We start from the raw sequence: 26387 nt of genomic DNA on the forward strand, positions 1-26387 counted from the left end.
GATTTGAATCAGACAAAATTCATGGGTCCCAAGAGATTTTGTCATCTCTGCCACGATGGCCCTGTGGGAGAGGGGGTAGGGTAGACTAGATATCAGAAAGGGGGGAAAGGAGGAAGAGGGAGACCAGATTTGGTCCAAGAGGGTGGAGGTGACCATGGCATTTCTGCTCAAACCCGAAGAGTACATATCCTAGGGCTAATCAGAGACAGGAGCACCCCTGAGGGATGCCAAGGGTCAAGCCAGAGAGAGGTCGTGGCGCCATTGCCATTGGTAAAGGTTATGACTTTAAGGGCCTTGCATATAGTGCTAGGAATATGCCTCCAAACCTAAGAGGCATCAGAAGATGGCAAAACTATCCAAAGAGAGTCATTTTTAATGAGGGAGTGGGGGGAAAAGTAGACCCAGGAGACCCAGATGCTGTTGTTCTTAGAAGCAATCTTCCAGATGAGAGGTCAAGGTGCCATTGATTCTTCTAAACCCGAAACCAACTTCAGATTTATGGAGGCAGACCGAGGCTCAACTGAGAGGATAAAGGAATTTGAAAGAATCAACCCTTTTCCAAAGGAAGGAGCAAAGGAGAGATTCAATAGCTTCAATTGTGGAATTAGGGAGGAAGAAGACACCCGACCAGTAGAGGTACATAGATTAGACCACCGATCTAGCGACCTCAAACCGGCTAGCGTAAGAGAGAAGTTTTCCTCTCTAAAGCTAGAGTCTTTTCCTAATAAGGTAAAGCATGGGGGTGCAGTGATTGGTAATAAGCCTGGCAGTATTGAGGGGCAGCCCAAAGTATTTGATCGAGAGAGCCAAGGGTGAAGCCTGTAAGCTCAAGTAGGCGAGCATTGGAGGCTTTAGGGACTCTAGAGAGGAAAAGATGGGATTTAAGGAGGTTGATATGGAGGCCGAGAGATTCTCAAAGAGGAGGAGAGAGGACATGATGTAGGAAATGGAGAGGGGATCAGATTTTGAGAAGATCATGAGATCAGGTTTAAAACTCTTACTTAAAATGGGAAACCTACTCAACTTATGACAACAGATAATAGAACTTCTATTTAGCTTAGGACTTAAGCTATTAACTAATTAATGTGTTTGTCCATAGAATCATATAACCTAAGACTCCAACATGGAATGAGACTCATTTAAAACAATAAAAGCATGCTAAAACTAGGAGAACCAAGCCCATCAGTAGGCTGGTTCGATCAGACCAGATCTGGGATGCTGGGAGGCTGGGAGGCTGGTTCAAACCTTGGTCTGAACGTCCCTTCTTCCTTCTTCTGTAGGTGATGCCAAACCTGGGATTATCTACATGGATTTTCTGGAGTGGTTCTTTTTGAGGACTTTGGTTGGTCAATACCCTAATGGATCACTCTCGTACATCAGGGAAGGGTCTTGACTCTTGATTCAACTGCTACTAGTAACTTGATGAATTCCTCTTCTCCTCCCTTGCCCCCATCACCCAAGAACCCCAAAAAAGTGATCTTCAGGTTCTTTTTGTTTGGGAAATTCACTATTAGCTTGAATGAACTTTGATTGGCAAACATGCCTATTATAGGTCACATTGTTTATATGAATTTTTTTATGTATCATATAACCCTAAATCAACTTGGACAATTTCTGTTAATTCATAAATTTGAATTTCTACTTCGGTTGGTATATTTCATTTGAAAAACAAGGCTGCTATAATGTGTAATTAATGGAACCCAGTAATAATGGGTTGATGACTGATGAGTTTTACTCTACTTACTATAAGTTACAAAGCATACAGGGTTTTTCCTTTCCTTTTTTTTTTTTTTTTTTTTTGTTTAGTGACTGCCATTACTTCTATTGGTAATCCCTAGATGCTGTGGTCTCTCTAGGTGGCAAACCAAAAGGGACTTTGTCTTCTCTAGGCAGTGGTTTTGTGGACAAGATGGATCATATAGTAAGTATCCTCATTGAAAATTCAAAATTTGTTTAGTGTTATGTTGATGATGTTTATAGTGATATGTTGTTCCTTTTCCTATTGTGCATACCATAGTTGTCAAGGCGTCGCCTAGGCGTCCAGGCGGTTTGCTTGGGGCCTAGGCGACAGCCGTTGCACTGCATGTTGCCTTCTGTTTCGGCACTTATTTATGCCAAATATCATTCAAGTAAATGTTGTTATTTCATTTACTTAAGATATTATTCAGAAATAAGCAAATACCGCCTATTTGAATCCAATAAAAATAGTTTAAAAATCAAATTCCAAAAGGATAAAAAGTCAACCCCCTAGTCCAAGAACAAAAACTAGATTTTGGTTATAGGGACGATTTTCAACTTTTAAATGCTAGGGTTTTTCTCAATTATGAAAATTTTATAAATTCTATCATGTTAAAACATTGCTAAAAACCAAAAGTCCGGTAAAAAATATTTTGTTTTGATATTCATAAAATTATTTTCATTCAGGCGATTTTAACAGTATTCGCGCACTTAAAAATAAGTTTGACTGAAGCATTACTTTGTCATTGCAACTCAGATTTAAGTAATCTTAGACTTGTTAGAAAGCTGGTTTTATATTATAACTAATAAAAAAGTCTCATGTAAAAATAAAATCATTTGACCAGTCAAACTTATTATAGAATAAGAGCATTTCTCTAAATGTTGATTTTTTATAACTTAATATGACTTAATGTTAATTTTTTATGGTTTGATGTGGCTAAATGTTGATTTTTAATGACTTGATGTGGCTTAATGTTGATTTTTTATGATACAAGGTATATATAACTTACTAAATAATGTTAGAAAATAGGAAAAATAAAAAATAGCACTTGTTCGCCTAGTTCGCCTTAAGGCAGGCGCCTTCTCGCCTAAGCGCTTAGACAACCCTCCACCGCCTTGGTTTGCCTTGGCGCCGTGACAACTATGGTGCATACTGATGTTTGAGACCCTCTCCTACTACTTTATTTGGGCTATTGCTACGTTGTTTAATTTGTTGATGATTTTTCACGTACTACTTCGACTATTCTAGTGAAACATAAGAGTGATGTTTATGATGCCTTCAAAATTTTTTATTAGATGGTTTGTACTCAGTTTGAAACCAAAAGTAAATCTGTTCATTCTGATAATGAGAAGTTCCAAGATGACTTTGATCACTACCCCAGGGAAGTCTCAGTAATTTCTGACATAATACCGAGAGAAGAAACACACAAGTAGGGGAATGGAGAAATACCTCACAAATAGTGCATGGACAAAGGCTGTGAGTGGCTAAACAAGCCAGCGAGGAGGGAAATACCATAGATACACGGCAAAGAGTCCCAAACAATCGTAGGCGACATGGGCAGCAGCCTAGCAAAGGGCGAAAAGGCCAATAGAGGCCTAGTGGAATCGGCATGGCGAATGAGGCCTTAAAAGGTACAACTAGGCAGCGGGGGGTGTGGCGGTGTTGTGATCCAAACGATTTCACTTGTGGTCGTCATGGAGGTGATGAGTTGCAGTGGTTAAGATGGTGCGATATGTATAAGAAAACAAGTGGTAGGCTGAAGCCTCGGCAGTCGGCAGTGGTTCGAGCCTTCTTTGGAGGTAAAGGAATAAAAAAAAATATCCAAAAAATGGATTGGCTTTGATACAAAGTTGAGAAGTAAAGATTAGAGAATGATTTTACTTGTCCATGACTAGTAGAGGCCCACTTTATTTATAGATGAGAAATAAATAAGGTATGTTAGGTGAGGAAGACTCATCCTTATCCTAACATACACACATGTGATACATGTGATACATTTGATACATTGAATCTAGACGGATGAGTTGTAATCCTTATTCTTAATAGATAACTTGTAGGATGACTCTCAAACCAAAACTGTGGGCTCTAATACCAAGTTGAAATGTAAAGGTTGTACAAGAACAAACGAGCAAGAAAGAAGATGGAAGAGGAAGGTTGAAGAAGAAGAAGATGTGATAGAATGTTGTGTGTTAGAGAATTGTCTCGCCCACACCTATATTACTTCACTAATATGACATAAGGAATTATATACACCTCCTTAAGGACGTAATAGTAAAAAAAGGAACAATACAACATAAGACAATAAGTAAATAAACTAGTTCCCAAAGTACCCATTTTTTTGGGTGAATAAATAATCACATTAAGAAGAGGAAGAATATGCAAAGAGAAGAGGGGGGGGGGAGCCACAAAGGATAAGACCGCAGGGGAGGTACCAACAACAGAAGGGCAAGAGCCCAACTAAGAGAACGAATACATCAAAAGTGGAGGGGGAAATGATGCAGGGGGGAGATTGCGCTCCATCCAAATATGGGTAAGCATGGCACCAAAAGTGAGCTTCCCAATCAAATCACCAGTAGACCATCCTCCAAAAGTGATGTCAACCCAGATCTATTCTCTTGGAAAAAGGAAGGAATCTTCTACTGGAAGGCCAGTAGGAGTAGAGGACCCTCTTCCAAGCCAATAAGGAGAAGGGGCCGGAGAAAAAATTATGGTCTACATCATTAGTGCCATTCCACCAGACACCGCACAAAGGGGGACTTGAATATGTCGATATATGAGAAAAGACTGTGTGGGGAGGCAGTAGGAGAGAGCTTGATAGGTATATTCTCTAACAAAATTAATCCACATATCTATACAAATAAACACATTTGATGCAATGAATCATTTATTTTTTTTTCTTTAATCTATTAATTCATCACCAAAAAAAAAAAAAAAAAATGTGAGATTAGTGTAAGAAAAAAGTTTTCAAATCTAACTCCCGTGAATAGGTAGACACTTCAAACCGATATTTGTAGAAGTTTAATGATCGAAACAAGATCAACATGCCAGGTAAGAATCATTTTTTTTTTCTTATGTAGAAATGGAATCCCCAACTTAAATCAAGGTAATAAAGTTTTACTTAAGTTTCAATGAGTCTCAGCTTTTTTTTCTCTCTACTAGAGCTTTGTTTTTCTACAGGTCTTAAGGTATGTATCGATTAGTATCGAGCCATATCGATCGACGCAGTATAATACAATTTTTTGAAAAGTATCGAATTGGTATCGTAAGGATACAATTCGATATGATACAATAAGATATGGATGATACCTATTGATACTTAAATCGCTGTAAGTAGCCCTAGGGGAAAAAAATGAGCCTGTCACTTAGGGAATATCTAACACGACAGAGGGGAAGGGAGGCTATCTTGGAGGAGACGTCAAAATATATAGCTTTCCAAATCTTATCAAAAGAGTGAGAGTTGGAAGTCCATCTACGGAGATTTCTCTCCATCTAAATGGGGATGATTGCAGAATAAAAGGCGAGCATTCTAACGGCCTTTTTTTTTTTTTTTGGTGCCAATGGTGTTACAGGTGGAATAACCGGCAAAAGTCATATCAACCTAGATTCATTCTCTACTAAGGGGGAGCATTCTTCTCGAGGGCCAGCAATGGCTAAGGATTTTTTTTTTCAAATTGAGGAGGAGAAAGGGTAGGAAAAGAAGAGATGGTTAACATCTTCAGTACTATTCCAGCAAAGGGAGCAGGAGGAGGGGACTTGGATGTGTCAGTAGATTAGGAAAGACTGGGTTGGCAAGCAGTTGGAGATGGCTCGCCAGGAAGTGAAACTGTGACGGGGGATGTGTCCCTTAAAACCAAATGATGTTACGCTGGAGAATGGTGGGGCGTTTGTAACGAATGAAAACCTAAGCAGAGGCAGATCTAAATAATCCAGAAGAAGATAAGATCCAAAAGATTTTTCCCGCTTTCCTTTATAGCTATAGGGGATGGGAGGAAGGGCAGACCAAATTGTAGCAAGGGGGGAGAGATGGGGGACCAGGTGTCATGTCCAAGGATGGCTTTAACTATGACATAATGACATAATCCAGAGGAGTAGATGGATCTGGGGCTGACAATGGAGAGGAGAATCCCCTGCGGGTGCCAGGGATCAAGCCATAGGGAGGTGTTGGCATCATTGCCTATAGAGTAATGGATAGCCTCAAAGGCTTTGAATCTAGTGTTAAAGATGTTGCGCTTGTCCCAGAAGGCATCAGAGGAGAGAGGTTGTTCAAAGGGAATTAGTCTTGAGGAGAGGAATAGACCCAAGAGACCCAAATACTAGATTACTTAGATACAATCCCCCAAAAAGATTAAGCATGCCAAAGATGTTGAAATCTTTATTTCTTTTAAGGCCCAGACCTCCTTCAAATTTAGGAAGACAAATAGAACCTCAATTGGTGGGGTGGAGAAATTTAGAGCAGTCTTTCCAAAGGAAGGAATAAAGAAGGGACTTTGCGGCCTTGATTTTAGAGGAAGGGCGAACAAAGATGCTAGACCGCAAAAGATATATAGATTGGAGAACATATCTAACAATCTCAAGGCGACTGGCATAAGAGAGGAGTTTACCTTTCCAGAGTTGGAGCTTTTTCCTCATGAAGTCAAGCATAGGAGTGCAATAGTGAGCAAAAAGTCTGGTAGTAATGATGGGAAAGCCTAGTATTTGATAGGGAGATGACCAAGAGAGAAGCCTATTAAAAGTAGAAGATTTCCTTTAGAGGCGTCAGAGATGCCAGAAAGGAAGAGATGTGACTTGGGGAGATTGATGCGGAGGCTCGAGAGGTTCTCAAAGAGGTGGAGGGAGGACATAATAGAGGAAATGGAATCGGGGTCGACTTTTGAGATCATAAGATCATCAACAAAAGCAAGGTGGGTGAGCAAGAGAGATGTACATTTGGGGATAGGGGATATGAGATGCTGGTCTGTATTGGATTTGATGGACCTGGAGAGAACCTCAAGAGAGAGAGAAAAGAAAGGGTGATAGAGGCATCCTTGTCTAATGCTCCACAGAGGAGTAAAAGAAATCCGCAGGACTACCGTTCACAAAGACAAAGAAGCGAGGGGAGGAGATACAGGAGTTGACCCATTAAACAAAGATTGGAGGAAAATATTTCTGAAGTAGGACTTTAGAGATGAAGTACCATTTGATAGAATCAAAATCTTTGTGGTTGTCTATTTTGCACAGAGTAGTGAGGGAGTGGGATTTTCTATCAAAACCTCGGACAAATTCTTGGCACATGATTATGTTATCAGTAATGCTTCTCCCAGCAATGAAGGCAGATTGGTTTGCACTAACCATGGAGTCAACAACCGATTGGTTTGCACTAATCACGGAGCCAACAACCGATTAAATGCAATTGGCGAGAATTTTGACTATGAACTTGTAAAGAAGGTTGTAAAGGGAAATAGAACGAAAATCAGATATGGAGTAGGCTCCTTCCTTTTTGGGAATAACGCAATGGAATGTTTGGTTGACTCATTTGATCTGGGAAGGATTGAGGAAGAAGCTACAGATGGTAGAGATGAGGTCAGGTCTGATGATATCCCAACAGGAAGAGAAGAAGCCTATGCTAAAACCATCCAACCTTGGAGCTTTGTTGGATGCGTGGTAGAGGATGGAGCCAAGATTTAATCGTCGGAGGGAATGGATTGGAGGCTGGGCAAGAGATGATCAGGAATGAATTTGTTGATAAGTTTTAGAGGAAGAGGTTTGGGAGGTGGGAGGTGGGAGGTGGGAGGAGGGAGGGGGTGGAAAAGAGTGGAGAAGTAGTCCACAGCTTCAGCTTTGATGTTAGAAGGAGAATGTAGAATGGAGCCATATCTGGAAGTGAGCAACAGGATTAAGTAAGCGTTGGTCCTAGACTTCAATGATCGGTGGAAGAAGGCAAAGTTGGTGTCACCTAGCTGTAGCCATTTAATTCTATTTTTGGCGAAGAAAGCTTTCTTCCTGGGTAAGGAGTGAGGAGAGCTTAGAAGCAGTCGAGGTTTCTTCAGCCACAAGAGAGGGATTGTGCAAGTTAGATTGGATTCTGACCTGAATGGCCTCAAGCTTATCTTTACTTATATGCACTTTGGAGGAGATGTTGCTGAAGGAAGAGATGTTCTAGGATTTCAGGGCGGATTTAACATTGTGAAGCTTCCTAGCAAAGGCTAAGAGAGGGGAGGGGAAAGCTCGCACAGGGATGCCCAAGCTCTTTTGACAATATGGAGATAGTTATGGTGGAGAGTCCACATGTTGAAGAATTTGAAGGGCTTGGGGCCGAAGGAGATGAGAGGGAAGACATGGAGCATGATATGGCTGTGGTCCGAAATGCCAGGTTGATCAAAGATAGCATGGGAATAGGGTAAGTAGTTGAGCCAATATTCATTCACTAGGGCCTCGATCAAGCTTGCAAGCAACTCTAGTGGATCCTTGATGGTGGTTATCCCGAGTGAGATTGGCCCCCGTCCATTTATGATCACTTAAGCTAAGGTCATTGATCCACTCATTAAAGGAATCAACGGTAGAAGAGTCAATTGGGTCTCCTCCCTGCTTTTCATGACTAGATCTGACAATATTTAAGTTGCCAGAAATCCCCCAAGGAAGGGAGCCAATGAGGGGAGAGAAGGAGCGGAGGTCAGCCCAAAGGGAGGTTTGCTCGTGGTCTCGATTCAAGGCATAGACAAAGGAGAAGAAGCAAGAATTCAAGCCGTTGGGATCAGAAATGGAGAGGTGAATGCATTGGGAAGAGGAGGAAATGGAGGAGATTTGGATCTTGAGAGGGTTCCAAAGGATCCAAATGCTACCATTAGGACAATGGGCGTAGGTGGAGATGAAGGACCATGAGGGGGCTATGGAATTGACGATGCAGGAGGCATTGGGCTCAAGGACTCTAATTTCCAGGAGGCAACAGATGTCTACAAAGGAGAGCGAATACAGGAACAGATGTCAGAATGCTTCGCTGGGGAGTTCAGGCCCCGGACATTCCACATGAGCCAAAGAGTCACAGTGAAGGAGTGGGGTGGGGCAAGAAAGGCTCAGAGGAGCTGACAGAGGGATGGGGGGAAGCAACACTAGGCTTGGTCTTTAGCCTTCTGTGGTACTCCTTGAGAAGGGATTGCTGGGCAGAGAAGGGGGGCTTCAACAGCAGGGAGGAGCAAATAGTAGGGAGGTGTCGGATCTCTCCCTTTGTTCTTGTGTGCTGGTTTCATAATTTGTTATGCTGTAATAATGAAAGACCAATAAGGGAAGCTTATCTTGATGGGGCAGTGAAGTTGCATTCTTCTCTATTTATAAAACACTTCATGCAGTAAATTATTAATTCTACTCTGTGAGCCTCAAGTGACATGTTTCAGATTTAGTACTCTTATGGTGATTTTAAAAAATCTTATTCAATTAACTGCATATATATGGCAATAAAAAGTCAAGCATACTGCATTCTTGTTTATTTCACTGATGATGCTGTTGCATTTATTTCTGCGCAGCCATATTGCTATTTCCAGCTTTCCACAAGAAGAGACCTCCTAGATCTGGCTATCGACGTACAAAAATTAATCGTACGAATTTCTCTCTACTTAAAAGAAAACTGATTCATCCACCAAAAAAGTTGATATTCTTAATCATTTCTTGTCTATGTTTTTCTTCTCCACCTTGCTCATGCTTTGTTCAAATAGCTGTTTCCTTTGGATTCTCTTCTTCTTCCCCTGTTATGTACTCTTTCTTCTGGGATAATATCATGGAATGTTTGTTATGTTTTCGGTACTGAATTTTTCTTATTTAGTATTTTCTTCTTCCTAGATTTTCTGGTACTGAATTTGATATATTCCTGGCCTGGAAAATGATCATGGTATACTTCATAGATAATATAATAGAATGCTGGTTATGTTTATGAATTACATTATGGCTTCCTATAGCTTCCATAATATGTTTTTCTTGGTTGTTTAAAATACCAATCCTTTCCTCTCTGCCACCCATTTTCATGAGTAAGCTGCCAACCTCAAGATTTCTACGACTGAACTATAAGGAAAATGCAGTGGGATGAGAGTTAGAATGAGTAAGCCTTAAAGAAGGAGAATAATTTAGGGAAGTAGAAAAACAAAATCAGTTACTACTAAGGGGCTGTAAATAGTCCCATGCAGTAACTCTTAGCAGATGCTGAAGAAGGAACAATAAAAAAATGTGATTCAGTTATGACTAATGAAAAGAAAAAACAAGAATAAGAAGGATGAAACAGATCTAAAAGAGAAGAATCCAGGTTCTGTTAGAAAAAGAGGGTAGAAAAATATTATCGATTGAGGGGAAAGGGGGAGATGGTTCTGTTCTAGTGCCTAACAGAACATCAAGAGAAAGGTGGAGAAAGAAAAGAAGAACAAGGAAGAGATACTGGGGGTTGGGAGTGTTACTGGATTAACTTCCTATGGGCTCACATGCGAGTCTCTCACTAAGCACAAATTTGTTCTTCACTCTTTTCTTTCTCCAAGAGGAGTTTTACAGCCAAATAACAAAAATAAGTTTCTTGCTGTAGAAGCTAGAGGTAGCTTAGTGAAGAAGTAAATTACTATCCCATGAATATACTATTATAGTGATGAAAGGTATTAGTTGCATTCTGAATCCAAAATAACACAGCAAAGCCAAACCAAAGAATGAGCTACCCCAAACATATCCCATGAAACCATTCATCATCGCTGTTGATCTTTCTTGTATCCTTTTATTTGCTCCAGTGATTCTTGTATCCTTTTATTTGCTCCAGTGATTCAAGTTTTAAATATTAAATATGGCATGTTACTTTTAAATATTAAATATGGCATGCTACTTTGATTTGTTTGACATGAAATCAGCATTTAGTTGAGTTGAGTTGAATTCTACTTTGGTTTGATGGAAAATCCACATGCAGATTTAATTTGTCGTAATATAAGGCAAATATATATGGATTTCTTGAGGACCTTCTTCCTGAGAGAAGTGAAAAAATGTTGACACTGCTTATTTTGGTTCCAATGTGTCTATCAAATAATGGACTCCTCTCTACTGACCTTCATTGAGGCCCTTTTTTTAATGGTTCTGTGTAGCTTCCACTTGGGAGATAAGAGATCTGAATCTATCCCCCGCTTCAAATGCTGCAAGATGTCTGGTCACACAAATCTTGGAGGTACCCTCTAGTGGCTGGTTTACACGGAAGAAGAATCACTGGTCAGAATTTGAAAAGACAGTTCCCTATGCTTTGTTGTGCCAAGTTGCAGGTGGGCAATATGTCATTTGTTTGAGTTTATTTTCTTTCAAAAAATTCATTGTCAAATTTAACTTCTTTCAAAAAAATTCATTCTCGTGGTGCGGACTAGGTTTGACAACGGTACCTATTTACCCACCTTACTATTTCCATTCGGAGGTAATGGGGATTTTCGTACTGTTTATCTTAAACAGGAGGGTATGGTTAAGGATTGTAACATTTTATTAACTGGGTAGGATAAGATAGTTACCCTCACATTTTAACCATTTTAGTTTCTAGATTGAGGTATGTAGGCATTTTTGGTCCATGTGTACATGGTATATGTAATGCCTGGCCTATATACCCATAACCAATTTCATCTAATCGCTAATTCTCTTAAATCTTAATCCAGTCTTTCGAAATTCCCTACCAAAAGATTCAAAAAATATTGTTAGAATCTTATCTGCTGGGTAATGCGAAGGGTATGGATAACAGTAAGTCCTTATACAATCCTTAGGATCAGATTACAGAACTTCCCCATCCCTTGGGGTGTATCGGTGAGGCCACCCTACCCTTGACAATCCCAGCAAAGGCTATGGTTGGGATATGCCGAAGTGTATAAAATACCATTCTTTATGCTATGTTTTCAGGATTTAGGTTAAATAATATTGTGTATGCATCCATAAAAGACTCCAGCTCTGGAAAGAAAAGCTCCTCTCCTATGCCTGTTGATTGGCGCTCATCAGGCTTGTCCTCCAATCTTCCTACATCTATTGGTCTGGCATCTTTGCCCTCCCCAAGGCCACCATCAAGACCATTGAGTCCCTTTTTTGCCCATTTCTCTAGAAAGGTGAGGACTCCTCTGTATTCCTCCATCCCATCCGTTGGTCCTCCCTTTACCTCCCTAAGGCTGAGGGAGACCTTGGCATTAGAACGATTAAAGATGCCAACTCTGTTGGCATTCTTAAACTCATCTGGAAGATTGCTTCTAAGCATAATAGTATCTGGGTCTCTTGGGCCTACTCCTCTCTCCTCCGTAATGACTCCCTGTAGACAGTCCCTTTCTCCAACAAAGCCTCCTGGGTATAGCATAAAAATCCTCCAGGCTAAGCCACTTGCCATGGAGTCAATGCACTGTAAGATTGGTAATGATCATTCCTTCTCTTTGGCTTGATAACTGGCACCCATCAGGTGTTCTCTTTCTTCAAGTGGGCCTAGATTCGTTTACACCTCTGGCCTTGCCAAAGACTATCCAATCTCTTCTATTATCTCTAATGACGCTTGGTATCACCCACCTCCCCCACCTCTCTCCTACCCTTCTGGTCCTTCCTCCCCCCCTTCCCCCCTTCCTCTGGGGATGATAGACTTATTTAGTCTCCTTCCTTTAGAAATTTCTCCTCCACTTGGCATCTTGTTCGTAGCCATGGTAGTCCCTGCCCTTGGCACAAAATCATCCGGTTCAGATTCATCCCCCGCCATATTCACTATTTGGAGAGCCCTCTCTAACTGTCTCCCCACCCAATCCTTCCTTGTTCACTGCCATATTCCTGTGTCCCCCGCTTGCTGTCTTTGTTGGAACGGTTCAAAAGACATAAACCAAATCTTTTTCTAGTGCCCCTTTTGTTCCACAGTTTGGAAAAGAGTCCTTACTCACTGCTGGCCTTCCAGAGGATCCCCCCTTCCCCTCTCTAGAGAATGGATTTGGATTGGCATGACCTTTGCAGGTAAGACCATTTGCACACTACTGGAAAACTTTCCTTCGGGACAGCTATTAATCACATTTGAATGGAGCGAAATCTCCGTAGATGGACTTCCAACTCCAAGTATTTCGATCGGATTTGGAATGCCGTCTACTTTGAGGTCTCCTCCAGACTCTCTCTTATGCCTACCCTTCCAGTTGTGAGGTCCCCCAGGAACAATCTCATTGTCTCCTCTTGGGGCCTTCCCCCCTCCATCTTGTCTACCCCCTCCCCCTTTGGGATGTAGCATCTTTTAGATTTGTGTTCTTTTTCTTTCTTTGCCTTTAAGGGTTGTATATGCCACCCCCCTTTTTCTTCCTCCTTAGTCATGATATTCTTATTCACAATATATATATATATATATATTGTGGATGCAACTAGTTAGTTTTAAGCATTGTAATAAGGAATCTTGCATCAAGTTTTCTTGCTGAGCGATTCACTTGATGTGTACTTTCTGGTTAAGAATATGTTACAAGGACTCCCTCCCCCCATATGTTTGATATTACAAGCGGCATTTACAATCGGAGCAACCCAAATGTCTTTTCTTTTCCCTATTCTTTGCGAAGGAATTAAATAGAAGAGTTGTAATTTGGTACCCCTTACATAGGAAAGAGTTGGAAATCAAAGATATTGGTTTAAAGATGAGAGAGAAGTAGAGAAGAGAGGAAAGAAGAAGGAGAGAAGTTGAGCGGAGAAAGAAAGTCAAGACTGCAAATCGTAGGAGAGCATTTTGCTCTTCCCACCTATAGTTGGTTCAAACTAATAACTTAGGGAAATTACATAGTCCTCCCTAGGGAGGTAAAAGAGGAAAAAGGAAAATATAATTTCAGACAACTTAATATAAAGAGTCCTAAAGTACCTATATTGCATAAACTGCAACACTCCCCTCAAGCTGGAGAATAAATGTCATATATTCTCAGCTTGCATAAAAGGGAACTGAACTGGTGAGGAATGAGTTATTTGGTTAATATGTCTGCCAATTGATCACCTGTCTTCACAAAGGGTGTGCAAATGTTGTTGGAGTTAATCTTCTCTTTGATGAAATGCCAGTCAACTTCAATGTGATTTGTTCTATTATGTTGCACTAGATTATGGGCGATGCCTATGTTTGCTTTGTTATCACAGTAGAGATGCATAGGTCTATCAGTATCATATCCCAACTCAAGAACCAGCCATCGCAACCAAATGAGTTCACAAACTCTATGACTCATTGCCTGTAATCTGCCTCTACACTAGATCTAGCTACAATAGGTTGTTTCTTGCTCCACCATGTAACTAAATTATCACCCACAAATGTGTAATAGCAAGAAGTAGATCGTCTGTCAGAGATGAATCCAATCCAATCAGCATCTGAATAGCCTTCTATCCTTAAGTGGTTGTTTTGGGCATACAAAAGTCCTCTCCCTAGATAGGACTTCAAGTATCTGAGGATGCGGTACACAACATTCAAGTGTCCACTTTTGGGAGCATGCATAAACTGGCTCACTACTCCCACTGCATAAGTATTGTGTGGGCGAGTCAGAGACAGATAGATAAGCTTCCCCACTAGCCTCTGGTAGATGCCTGCAGCACCAAAAGAGGAACCACAATCTTCTCCTAACTTGTGATTTTTTTTTTATAGGAGAACTTACCAGTTTACACCCCAACATCTCTGTTTCTTTCAACAATTCTAACACAAATTTCCTTTTGGAAAATATTGAATCCCTTAGATTTTGACACTTCAATACCCAAGAAAAACTTAAAGTGTCCTAGGTCTTTGATCTCAAAATGTTTTGCCAAGTAGGCTTTTAGCCTAGCTATCTCATCATTGTTATCTCCAGTCACTATAATATCAACATAAACAATCAATGCTGTGATGGTACCATTAACTCTCCAAATAAATAATGTGTGATCTGCTTGACTCTGGGAATACCTATTCTTCAAAATGGCCTGCCTGAACCTCTCAAACCAAGCCTTTAGTGATTGCTTAAGACCATGTAGTACCTTCTTTAGGAGACACACCTTACTATCAACTACTGGAAACTTGAAGCCAGGAGGGGATTGCATATATAGTTCCTCCTTTAAGTCACCATGGAAGAAGGTATTCTTCACATCCAAGTGATATAAGGGTCATTCTCTATTTTCCGCCACAGATAAAAGAACTCTTATAGAGTTATGTTTGGCACAGGAGCAAAGTTCTCCTGATAATCAATTCCATACACCTGATTGTACCCTTTGGCCACCAATCTTGCCTTGTTCCTCTCAATAGCACAATCTAATTGGCACTTGATTGTATAGACCCACCTACATCCAACTGGAACTCTCACCTTGGGAATATTAACCAGTTTCCAAGTGTAGTTCTTCTCAAGTGCCATCATTTCCTCAGACATGGCTTGCTTCCACTTGGGGTCTGTCAAAGCCACAGTAACAGTAAGGATGGAAACCAAAGAAAGAGTTGCTATAAAGGCAACACCTATAGGAGACTGAGCATCATAGGTAACAAACTAGGTTATAAGATTAGTATAAGATCTCTTACCCTTTTAAACAACATTAAGAAGGTCTAACTCAAAAGGAGATAAAATTTTATGTGACTGAGGTAGATGAAACTCAGGATGTGGATCTAAAGAAGACTGATGTAGATAAGTCACTTAGGCTTATTTTATTGTAAATAAGCCTTGGGTTGTGTTATGTATGTGTTGGGCCTTTAATCCCATGGGTTTTCTTTGAAATAGATCACTTTAATAGGCCTAAAATATGGGTAGAAGGTAGGAAAACGAGATTTTATTCATTATTTTAATTAGTTGCTATTTAATTCAATAAAGACCCATTAGGCCATTAGTTGGTTGTAAAGTCCTATATGGACTATTAGTTAGTTAGTCCTACTCCATATTGGAGTCATAAAGTCAAGTCTTCGTCCTATTTTGAATTCCTAGTTGTAGTAGGAGTGTCTAGTCCTATTGGGAAACTAGCTCCTAGTTGTTGTAGGAGTGTCTAGTCCTATTGAGAAACTAGCTCCTAGTATTAGTATGATTGTAAACTTCCCCTCTATAAATAGAGAGGCATATGTACCATTATCGGACAGATTTGAATAAAAGAAAGTTTGCATTTATGAAAGAAAGCTTGCAACTAAATGCTTAGAGCAACTGAAATAGCCATGGGTGAGAAGCCTAGGCTGAGATAGCCACTTCCTTTATTCTCTTGTACCCTTCTCAACCCCCCATCCATTTTATTCCTCTTTTTTTATTTTATTTTCTGTAACATTCAAGAGGTATAATTCAGATTCTGATAAAAAGTCTGCAGAAATCATAACCGATTAGCAATCCTAGTGGGAATAGGAGAGAGATCGATCTCCTCTCTTTCTCTCTTCTGTACTCTGTTCATCCAGGTCTTCAATCAGGGTATTCCAGGCCTCATAAGGGTCCCACGATCCTTACCTAGTCACTGTTGGAAGCATTTAGTTGCTGTTCTTGAAGGTTCTTCTTAGTTTTCTCTCCTAAGTCAGAAAATCAAGAAAGTTTGTAACTTCACAACCAGCCGTCAGAATCCTCTCAACTTTGGGGGTTTTGTACCCTCCCTAGGGACTATCTACGCCCAAGAGTGCAACTCAATCGGACTCCTACAGCCCTGGCCGCACATCTCTCTCTCTAGCTCTATAACAGGTCTTTCTCCCTCCTATCGGGTTAGGTTTTGGGCTGGTTTTGCTCCTATATGAGTATTGTATCATTGGGGATTTATTTGATGGTATTATTTCTTTATTTCTTACTCCTATTTGTATTGTTTAGGATTATAAACTGCGGAGTTAGTTACTTGTAATCTACTCCTGCATTAAAGACTCTTGGCAAATCTTCTTTGTCCTTCTTGTTACAAAATATCAGGTGCCTTCTCTGTACGAGGTTCACCAGTATCAACAATATCCACAATGTCAACATCATCCACCTCTTTATATTTCCCAATATAAAAAAAAAAAGGAGTAAGAGGTGAGGGAGTAAGAAATGGAATGGCATCAGCAGCCTTTTCACTTTCACTTTCACTTTCATTCTCCCCGTGAAAAGGATGCTGATGAGATGCAAAGAAAGGCACAGACTCGAGGAAGGTTACATCTTTGGAAAGAAATCTCCTGTGAGATGCAGGGTGGTAACACTTGTAGCCTTTAGTAGTGAAAGAATATCCAAGGAAGAGACATTTGAGAGCCTTGGGATCGAGTTTGGAGCAGGAGGATTTGTTCACATGCACATAACAAACACAACCAAACACCCTGAGAGAAGATAAAAAGCAGAAGATTGAGAAGACAAGAGTGCAATGGGGTTTTGAGACCCAAGGATTTTGGTATACATACGATTGATGAAAAAAGTAGTAGTTAAAACAGTTTCATACCAAAAAGTTTTAGGAACATTCATACCAAATAGAAGGTTTCTACAGATTTCTAACAAATGATGATTTTTCTTATTAGCTACCCCATTCTGTTGGGGTGTATCAAGTATCAACACAAGCAAGCTGATGGAAATACCACTGTATGTAAAAAATTCCTATAGACACCATAGGTGTACTCCCCTCTCTATTAAACTGGACAATTTTGTTCCTGGTTTCAAACTGGGTGCATACCATTTTGTAAAAGTTTTTAATGCATCATAAACATCACTCTTTAGTTCCATAAGAATGGTCCAAATATAATGAGAGAAATCATAAACAAAGTAACCACTTCCAAACGAGGAGGTAATAGGACAAGGTCCCTAAACATCAGTAATATGCACAAAGGGAATAATAGATCTATTACCATGAGAGGGATAAGATGAACAACAATGTTTAGCACAAGCACATGGTTCACAATAAAATACATGAGAAGAAGGAAAATATGTAAAACGAGGTAATAATTTTCTCATAATAATAAAAGAGGGATGTCCCAAACGTTGATTCCAAAGCATCACAAAGTCAACAAAACTACTATCACTACGACCACATGCATAGGATTGTGGTGTAGTCAAAAGAGATAATTGCGGCTCAAGGTGGTAGAGTCCGCTCTCTTCATGTCCACTGCCAATAATCCTCTTCATCACCAAATCCTGAAAAAGACAGTGTGAAGGAAAAAAAGTGACACATTAATTCAAAGATTTTGTCAAAATGCTCACAGACAAAAGGTTTAAGGTAAGATTAAGAACATGAAGAACGGAATTAAGTGAAATGGAAGAGCTAATGGGAATACTGGCATATTGCCTTTACTATAAACAAAGGAGAGGGTACCATTAGCCACCCGAACCTTATCCTTACTAAAACAAATGGAGTAAGAATCATAATAGTGGGACGTACATGTGGTATGTAGCGTTAATCACCCATGACGGAGTTGTGGAAGGTGCAAATGTGGTCACATGCATTGCGGAATTGAGGCATCTTGTGCAGTAGATGGGATATAAGCTGAGACATGAACCGACGGAGCACTGTAATATCATCTCTAAATAAGGGTCTAGTATCTGCCTGTGAGTGTCCTCTGAGATCAATCTCTGTCATAGTAGCATAGGTTGTAGCCTCTCCTTTGCGGCCATGACAAGTGCCAGTAGATCCTCCACGAGTATTAGGAGGTCAACCATGAAGAACCCAGCACCTCTCTCGAGTGTGCCCAGGTTTCCCACAATAATCACACTACCAAGGTCTATCTCTGTCATCTCCATGGGATGACCTTTGGCCTTAGCCGCCACCACGCCATTCTCTGTGGTTAGTGGAAGAAAGAGAGCACTCAAGTGAAGATGTAGAATTTATAACACCTCTCCTGGTATCTTCACTCAGGAGGTAGCTACACATCTCATCAAGGGATGGAAAAGGTGACCGGCCCAAAATCTATTAGACCTTGGCTTCATCTTCAGGATTGGATAACTGAAGGTCTTAATAATGATCATACTCCTCCCAGAGTCTTGTCACAGTAGTATAGTAGTCAGAAATAGTCATGTTCCCCTGCTTTGTGGAGAGGGCTACTGAAAAAGCTGGTAGACCTTCACAGAGTCACCTACCTATCATAAGTCTTGAAAACAATATCCCAAATATCCTTAGCAGTTTCCTTCCAGATAAATCTCCTGCCTATCTCAGGTTTCATGGAGAAAAGCAACAAAGTCATAACAATAGAGTTCGTAGTTTCCCATTTATGGTAACCTGGATCAGCGACAACGAGAGCCTTGATAGCCCCAGTAATGTGCCCTAGCTTCCCTCTACTCCGCAAGAATAGCTTCATAGAGTATAACCAATCCAAATATTTGGAACTATCTAACTTCATAAGAGAAATCTGAGTATTGGGATTATTAGAGACCATCGAACTCGAGTTGGTACCACTCGACCCACCCGTTGTAGCTTCCATAGGATTCGTGATGTCAGAAATGATGTAAGAATATTCCTAAAACAATGCAAATGGAGATCCAAACCAAGGGAGAAAAACAAGTCTCAAATATCCTCTTCTTAAAACAAAAAAATAAAAAATGAAAAATTCAGCAAGCTAGCAAATAACCAACAACAAGGAGAGACCAGGTTTGGGGGGTCAAAGAGGGCCCTTGGGCCACTCCAAAGAACTTGATTCCAACTCCAACCAACCTCAGGCCAAGAAGAAACAAGAAAAAAAGGTCCAGATCTGGGTACTGTTCACAGAGTTACTATAGTAACAACGGAAAATAAAAAAGAGTTGCAGACCTTGGGCTTCCATCCTTTGCAATCAAGCTTTTAGGGGCATAAAATGAGGCCTAGGGTGACTCCAATGGACCAGATTCCAGCTCCAACAAATCCCTGATGAGGAAGAACAAGGGCAGTTTCAGAAATCTGGTTACTATTCACGGAACAGCAGATCAGGTTTTTTTTTTGGGTGAATATGAAAATTAAATTATAATGAGAAAAGGGGGGGAATGTACAAGATCCATGGGCCAAAGAAAGGATACAACCCTAAGGGCATGGGGGGAGCCAAAATAGATAAGGGGAGGCCCCAGGAGACAACAATCAGCCTGCTCCTTGGGGAATCAATAACCGGCTGGTGAGGGGTCACAAAAAGTTTGGAGGAAACATCAAAGTAGATGGCATTCCAAATCCTGTCAAAACATCTGGATTTAGAACTCCAGCTACGCAGGTTGCGCTCTATAACAATAGAGAAGAAAAGAGAGAGAGAGAGAGAGAGAGAGAGAGAGAGAGATGTGATTTTGGTAATAAGAGTCCCAATCAATTAAGTTGGGGCTACCCTCCTCTATTCATTATATAGTAGTTTAACCAGCCTATTACAAGTAGGACAACAATTCTAGTAGGACTGGAAACATCAAAACATAGGAAACTGACTAATTAATCAGTCCTCGCTGAACTAGGACTCTCCTAGTTATATTAGGACAGCTGACTCCTAATATAACATCAGTCCTAGCTTACCTAGTTAGACTAGGAAAACACCAAGGAGGGAGCCTGCATAATCCGTAGGACTCCTTCTTCCTTCTCTTCTCATGATAGCCATCTAACACATCCCCCTCAAGCTAGAGCATAGATGTTAATCATACCCAACTTGTTACAAATATAGTTCACTCTACCACTCCCCAAGGACTAAGTGAAAACATCTGCAAGTTGCTCTCCGATGCCAATATGACTTGTAGAAATCACTCCTTGCTGTAATTTTTCTTGAACAAAATGACAGTTAACTTCAATATGTTTTGTCCTCTCATGAAACACTGGATTTTTTTTATGCAATATGAATTGCAGCTTGGTTATCACACCGCACCAGCATGGAAGAAGTACACTCATGCCCAAGTTCCATCAAAATCGGCTTTACCCACATCAACTCACAAGTAACATGAACCATTGCACGATACTCAAACTCAACGCTATACCTCGCCACAACAGCCTATTTCTTGCTTTTCCAAGACACAAGATTTCTACCAACAAAAGTGCAGTATCCTGTAGTTGACCTCCTATCAACTGGAGAACCAGCCCAGTCAGCATCACAAAAACCTTCAGTATGATTATGTCCATGATTAGACTACAACAGACCACGTCCTAGAGCTTTCTTATGTTATCTCAGAATACGAACAACGGCATCCCAATGTGAAGTTCATGGAAACAAAAGAAACTAACTCACAACGCTGACAGAGAAGGCAATGCTAGGTCGAGTCACAGTCAAATAATTCAGCTTTCCCACCAACCTCCTGTATTTCTCAGGATCTTCTAAAACATTACCTCCTTTAGACATATGCTTCACATTTGGATCCATTGGAGTGTCAAGGGGTTTGGTCCCTAACATACCAGTTTCTGAAAGTATATCCAAAACATACTTTCTCTGAGACAGAGAAATTCCCTTCCTTGACTGAGCAACTTCAATCCCTAGGAAGTACTTCAACCTTCCTAGATCCTTAGTTTGAAAGTGTTATTGCAAATGTGCTTTCAAACTTGGGATTCCTTCAACATGATCTCCAGTAATAACAATGTCATCAACATATACAACCACAAATATCCTCCTTCCGTTAGACTTCCAATAGAACACAGAATGATCACTGTCACACCTTGGCAGCTCAAATGCACAAACCATATTAGTCAACCTACCAAACCATGCATGAGGAGACTGTTTCAGCCTATACAAGGACTTCTTGAGCTTGCACACCTTTCCACACTCCTCCTGAGCAACAAACCCTAGATGTTGCTCCATATACACTTCATTATGTAAATCACCGTGAAGAAATGTCACATTAAGCTGAAATAATGGCCAATGAGACGAAGCGCAAGAGAAATCAAAACACGAACAGAGACCAACTTGGCAATAGGGGAAAAGGTATCTAGACAGTCAACACCTGGGCATACCCCTTCGGACCAACTGAGCCTTCAAACGAGCAAGAGACCCATCAAGGTTAACCTTAACCACATAAACCCCACGAAAACCCATAGCCTTCTTGCCAGGAGGCAATGGTACATAAGTGATGGCGGAGCTCTTCCATGGGGAAGCACCTAATCAAATAGAATACTTACATTTCGTCTATTCGATGTGATATTCCTTCGGACCCCTCTACAGATGCTTGCTATGCACTCTTGTGAGCACTACCTCACCTCAATTTCTCATCCATAGCCTGTGGCACATGCCATTGTCCCAACCATCGGGCTTTTAGCCCTCTCCTATGGAACAAATTGTAAAATCCAAGTTAAGAGCTCAGCCTTGCTGCGAAAGTCACTTTAGTAGTACCGGGGGGGCCCATTCCCTATGCCAGCCGGATTGTTTTCTGTAGATGAATGAGGAGGAGCACACCCACTTCTACAAAATTTGACAGAGTTATCGATACAAGAGGAATGGGAGGAACTACCATTCTTCTTCTTGCCTGGGTAATGGATATTATTCTGAAATTTCCTTTATAACTCTAGCTCGCTTAATGAATGGATGGCGTTCAAAAATCTTGAATTTATGTGGTAAAAGAAATGTCCAAAAACGATAATGTAATGATTTTCTTGTTATTTCTTTTTTCCATTTGATTGTTTAGGCCTCAAGGAATACTTTGAAGCAAATCCTGCACTCAGGTTTGACTCTTCAACTACTGTTGTCCATTCAAAAGCCTCTACTTCTTCTGGTGCAAGTGGTGAATCTGAGGACGAAGAAGTTAGCGATGAATTCTATGATGCAATTGCTGGTGATTCATCATCTGACGAAGAGGACAACAATGATGATGTAGAGGTTGCCAAGGCAATATTCCCTCACTGCCATTAATGTTATTTTCAGATCACAATTGTAGAGACCCTTGAGAACATGTTCTCTGTTCCTTGACTGTACACACAGACAATGGTTTACACATCCCCTTGACTTTAGCACATATGCACGTGCAAATATGCACACACACATGCACACATATGAGCAGACCAACACATGGAGGCCTTCCTAATTTTGAGCTGCTCCTTGACTTTCTATCAGGATGGGCAAATGAAGCTGAAGAATGTCTCATGGGCCATTGCAAGCTTGGACTTAAAACGAAGTTCAGGTAATGTTGCCTCATCTAGATAATAATATCAGTATCTCATTCTTCTGGTAGGAAAATGTTGATGTGTGTTGATATACATTTTTGTAACCCTTAACGGCTCGAGCTTTTGGGACGAGTGTTTGTAACAGAAAAAAAATGTTATGATTTTGTAATTCCACTCAAATTATTATAGATAATTGAGATGAAGTAGAAGTTTATGTGTTTCAGATGTTATACTACCTCTCTCTAATTTTTCTGCTCAAATTACAATCATAATTTGAAATTTTGACCGAAAATTCAAAATTTTGGCTACCAATTTCGGTTTCAACATTGTTCAAAATGGTAGGCATATGAATTCAGTTTGGGACAAGGTCAAAATTCCACTTAAACCGAAATCTTGAACCTTGCTTATAATTCAGTAAAAAGTTGTGAACACTACGAGATTTTGTCTAGGTGAATAATAAGTGCTGTAGTATTGAGCAACTTGGTCAGACAACCAACTCAACTTCTTGGGTCATTGAAGCATAAAATTTATGGACGTTCTCTCCTTTTTCATCCCTATTTCTTGCATCCCCTTTCCCATGCTGTAATCATTCTGTTTTTCTTGTCAACAAATTTTAGTGACAGATCTCCTTCCAAAAAAAGGGAAAAAATATATTTTAGTTGATGGATCTGAAAAATATGTATCACCACTCCAGTAATCTTCTGAATTAGATGCTGCAGCTGATGATTTCCATTTCATTTATGAAAACCTTGGGTGCAGAATACTCTATTAAACGATACAACAACTCAGCCTTATCCCAACTAAGTGAGATCGGCTACATGGATCTGCGCATAGCCAAAAAGGAAAGTAAAAGGAGAGGGAACAGCAACACGTCGGAAAAATACTCCTAAATGGGGTCGGCTACATGGATCCTAGCCTGATAATCAACTCTATTGAAAGATAGTAACTAATATTTTTTGAATAAATAGAAAGGCAAAGAGTATTTTCAGTTTATATTGACTTAAGGTATTAATTTTAGTTGCATCTAATGATAATTTTGAACATTCAACAATCATCAGTTGACCTAAAGCTTCAGGCACTCGTTTTTAATCTGTTTTTTTCGTTCTTTTTTTTTTTTTCTGGTGCAGTTGCAGTCACCAATGAGGAACTAGATAACTGCATTCCTCCTATTAGTATTGATGCAAGTCAGTATCATGGCTCCATGTCCCAAGGAAAAGATGTTACTGACACAAACTGTTGGTCTTGTCCGGGAGGAGAAGGATTTATGATAAGAGGAAAGACATACTTGAAGGATAATTCTAAGGTGGTTCCATCTTTCCTATTTTATTTGTTTTGCTTGATCAGCAGCGAAGAAACATAATATTATTAGAGATTGAAAGGGCACAAATGCAGAACATAGAAGTGCACATAAGTAGAAAAAGCAACCACACCCCTGAGTCAGGCACAAGCTCAGTGTCACATACATACTCCAGGGATCCATCCTACCTCCAAGCATCAATGAACTTCTCCCCCCCCCCCCCCACACCCCCAAAAAAATAATAAAATAAAATAAAAGGTAAAACTGTGCATTTCTTTGGAAAGCAGTGACAGTTTAGTACCTTTTCTTTTCTTTCTTTTCTCCTTTTTTTTTTTTTTTTTTTTTTTGGAGGGGGGTTTGAGAAAGAAATGAAATTGAAACAAGATGAAATGTTTTAGAACTGGTAAAAATACAGGTAGCTCTACTCTACAAACATCTCTTATTTTACCTTTCTTAAAAAAGTTCACATATCGTCACTGCTTGGGAAAAATAAGGTAAATATGTTTCCAAAGTTTGTTGTAAGAAAAATTGCTTCTTGAACCCTTCTATTGATAAGGATCCCATTGGACTTCATCTATGCCTCGACAACCAACCCTCCCCTTTTCTCCTTTCACGAGCATCTAATTCCATTTTTACTGTCTTTTTGACTTTTTTTTTTGCTAAATACCTCAATAAACTCTGGTACTTGGTACACCCAAGAGATGGACTGGGAAATTCTCATTTTGTCTCTCCATTCTTTTGCAACCAAGGTAAGACTCAAACTATTAATTTCATTTCAGATACGCAATAAAATATGTGCTTCTCTTTAACTCATACTTGATTGGAAAAGGCATATGGATTCCCATGGTTGGAAGAGGCCCCATTGATGCCAACAAAGGAAAAAACACTGAATTAACATGACCTTCAACTTATAGAAGTGTGATAGATAGTGGCAACTTCCATGGGATAGTTGCTAGAATTTCTCCCATCTGGTTCATTGGCTGAATGAATATTTATTGTAATACTCTATAGGGATGATGGGTTTGACATATGCTTTTCCTCTGATTTGTGAGATGATTCAACCTAGCCGTGAAGCAATATTAGAAGCCCAAACTCAATTAACCTTGTTTAAAAATATAATAAGAGTGGCCTCTTACATTTTAGAACACTCGGGGAAAAGTGTTTTAATGTAGGAGTAGATTACAATAACTAGCCCCCACAATATTTAACCCCAAATAATACAGCTTATAGAACCCTTAGAACAAAGAACACAGATAGGAAACAATCTTTACAAATAAACCAGCGACCCACAAGAAGAATTCCCAAAAATAAGCAATCAGCCAGGAGAGAGAAAATCTCCTACGCAAGCCAATACAGAGAGGGGGCGGCTGCTATAATTAGAGCTCTGATTGAGCTCAAACTTGGGTCGATAGGAGCCCCTAAAGAGGGAACAAAAACCTAAAAATTTGAGAAGCTTTTGACGAGGGGTTGTTAAGTTACTTTCTTGAAATCAGACCCAGGAGAGAGATCGCAACCTTCAGGAGAGAGAAACCTTTATGAATCGATGCTGGTTCTGAAAGCTTGGACAGATCTGAAGTTCTTTAATGTTCACAGCAGCAGTAAACAGAGACAGCAGCAAATAACAGTGAAAATAGAAAGATTAAACAAAGAAGAAACAAGGGAAAAGTGGGAGAGGAAGTGGCTATCTCAGCCTGGGCTTCTCACCCACAGTTATCCCAGCTGCTCTAAGCAATTGATTGCAAACTTTCTTTATTCAAATCTCAGAAACAATGGTACATATGCCTCTCTATATATAGAGGGAAGTTTACATTCATAGTAAGACTAGGAGCTAGTTTTCAAAGAGGACTAAACACTCCTACTACAACTAGGAATTGAAATAGACTAAGACTAGGACTAGGGCTGATAGGCCTTAATAGGACTTACAATCGATGGCCCAAGATAGACAAGGACTAGGGCTCATAGGCCTTAATAGGACTTACAATAAATGGCCCAAAATAACATAAGGACATTAAAATAGTGTTGGGAAACATGTCCACACTCCTTGCCATGTTTTGGTGTTAACAAACAAACATACATCTTTAACTTGATTGATAAAGTGTGATTAGCTTAAAGAAACCCTTAGAAGATCGAAGGTCGAATCAAGACATGAAGCTAAGCTTAAAGACATGAAACAGCAAACAAGAAGGAAAGAAGATGAAGGGCCAAAGAATGGAAGATTCAAGTGAAGAAGAAGATCACTAGGATAGATTAAGTTATTTACAATGTAATTTGTAATTTCCACCTACTTATATGCACTCACCTCATGCATGTGCATTACATCATATTAGAATGACCATAGAGCATGCCTTGACCAGGTATGGAAAGTCACTAAGTGGCGTGAAACACACAGTAACCTGACTTAAGGGTATTTTAGGGAATCTTAAGATTAGTATTAGGAGATGAATCCTTCATAGAAGCTGTAGGAAATTGAGTTGTGATTCT

General features: G+C 40.0%; 1 protein-coding gene across 1 annotated transcript; it reads left to right on the top strand.

Moving 5' to 3' along the window:
• Positions 1 to 224: 224 nt before the first annotated feature.
• On the top strand, positions 225 to 23984 carry LOC122067651 (protein ENHANCED DISEASE RESISTANCE 2-like). The gene is made up of 7 exons (XM_042631492.1): positions 225 to 457; positions 1839 to 1921; positions 9235 to 9306; positions 10816 to 10986; positions 22135 to 22334; positions 22560 to 22626; positions 23737 to 23984. Exons 1-7 carry the CDS (start codon positions 225 to 227, stop codon positions 23967 to 23969), a joined length of 1059 nt encoding a protein of 352 aa, XP_042487426.1. The 3' UTR covers positions 23970 to 23984.
• Positions 23985 to 26387: the final 2403 nt, after the last annotated feature.

This window comes from Macadamia integrifolia, unplaced genomic scaffold (assembly GCF_013358625.1).
Source record: "Macadamia integrifolia cultivar HAES 741 unplaced genomic scaffold, SCU_Mint_v3 scaffold3035, whole genome shotgun sequence".
Taxonomy (NCBI): Eukaryota; Viridiplantae; Streptophyta; class Magnoliopsida; order Proteales; family Proteaceae; genus Macadamia; species Macadamia integrifolia.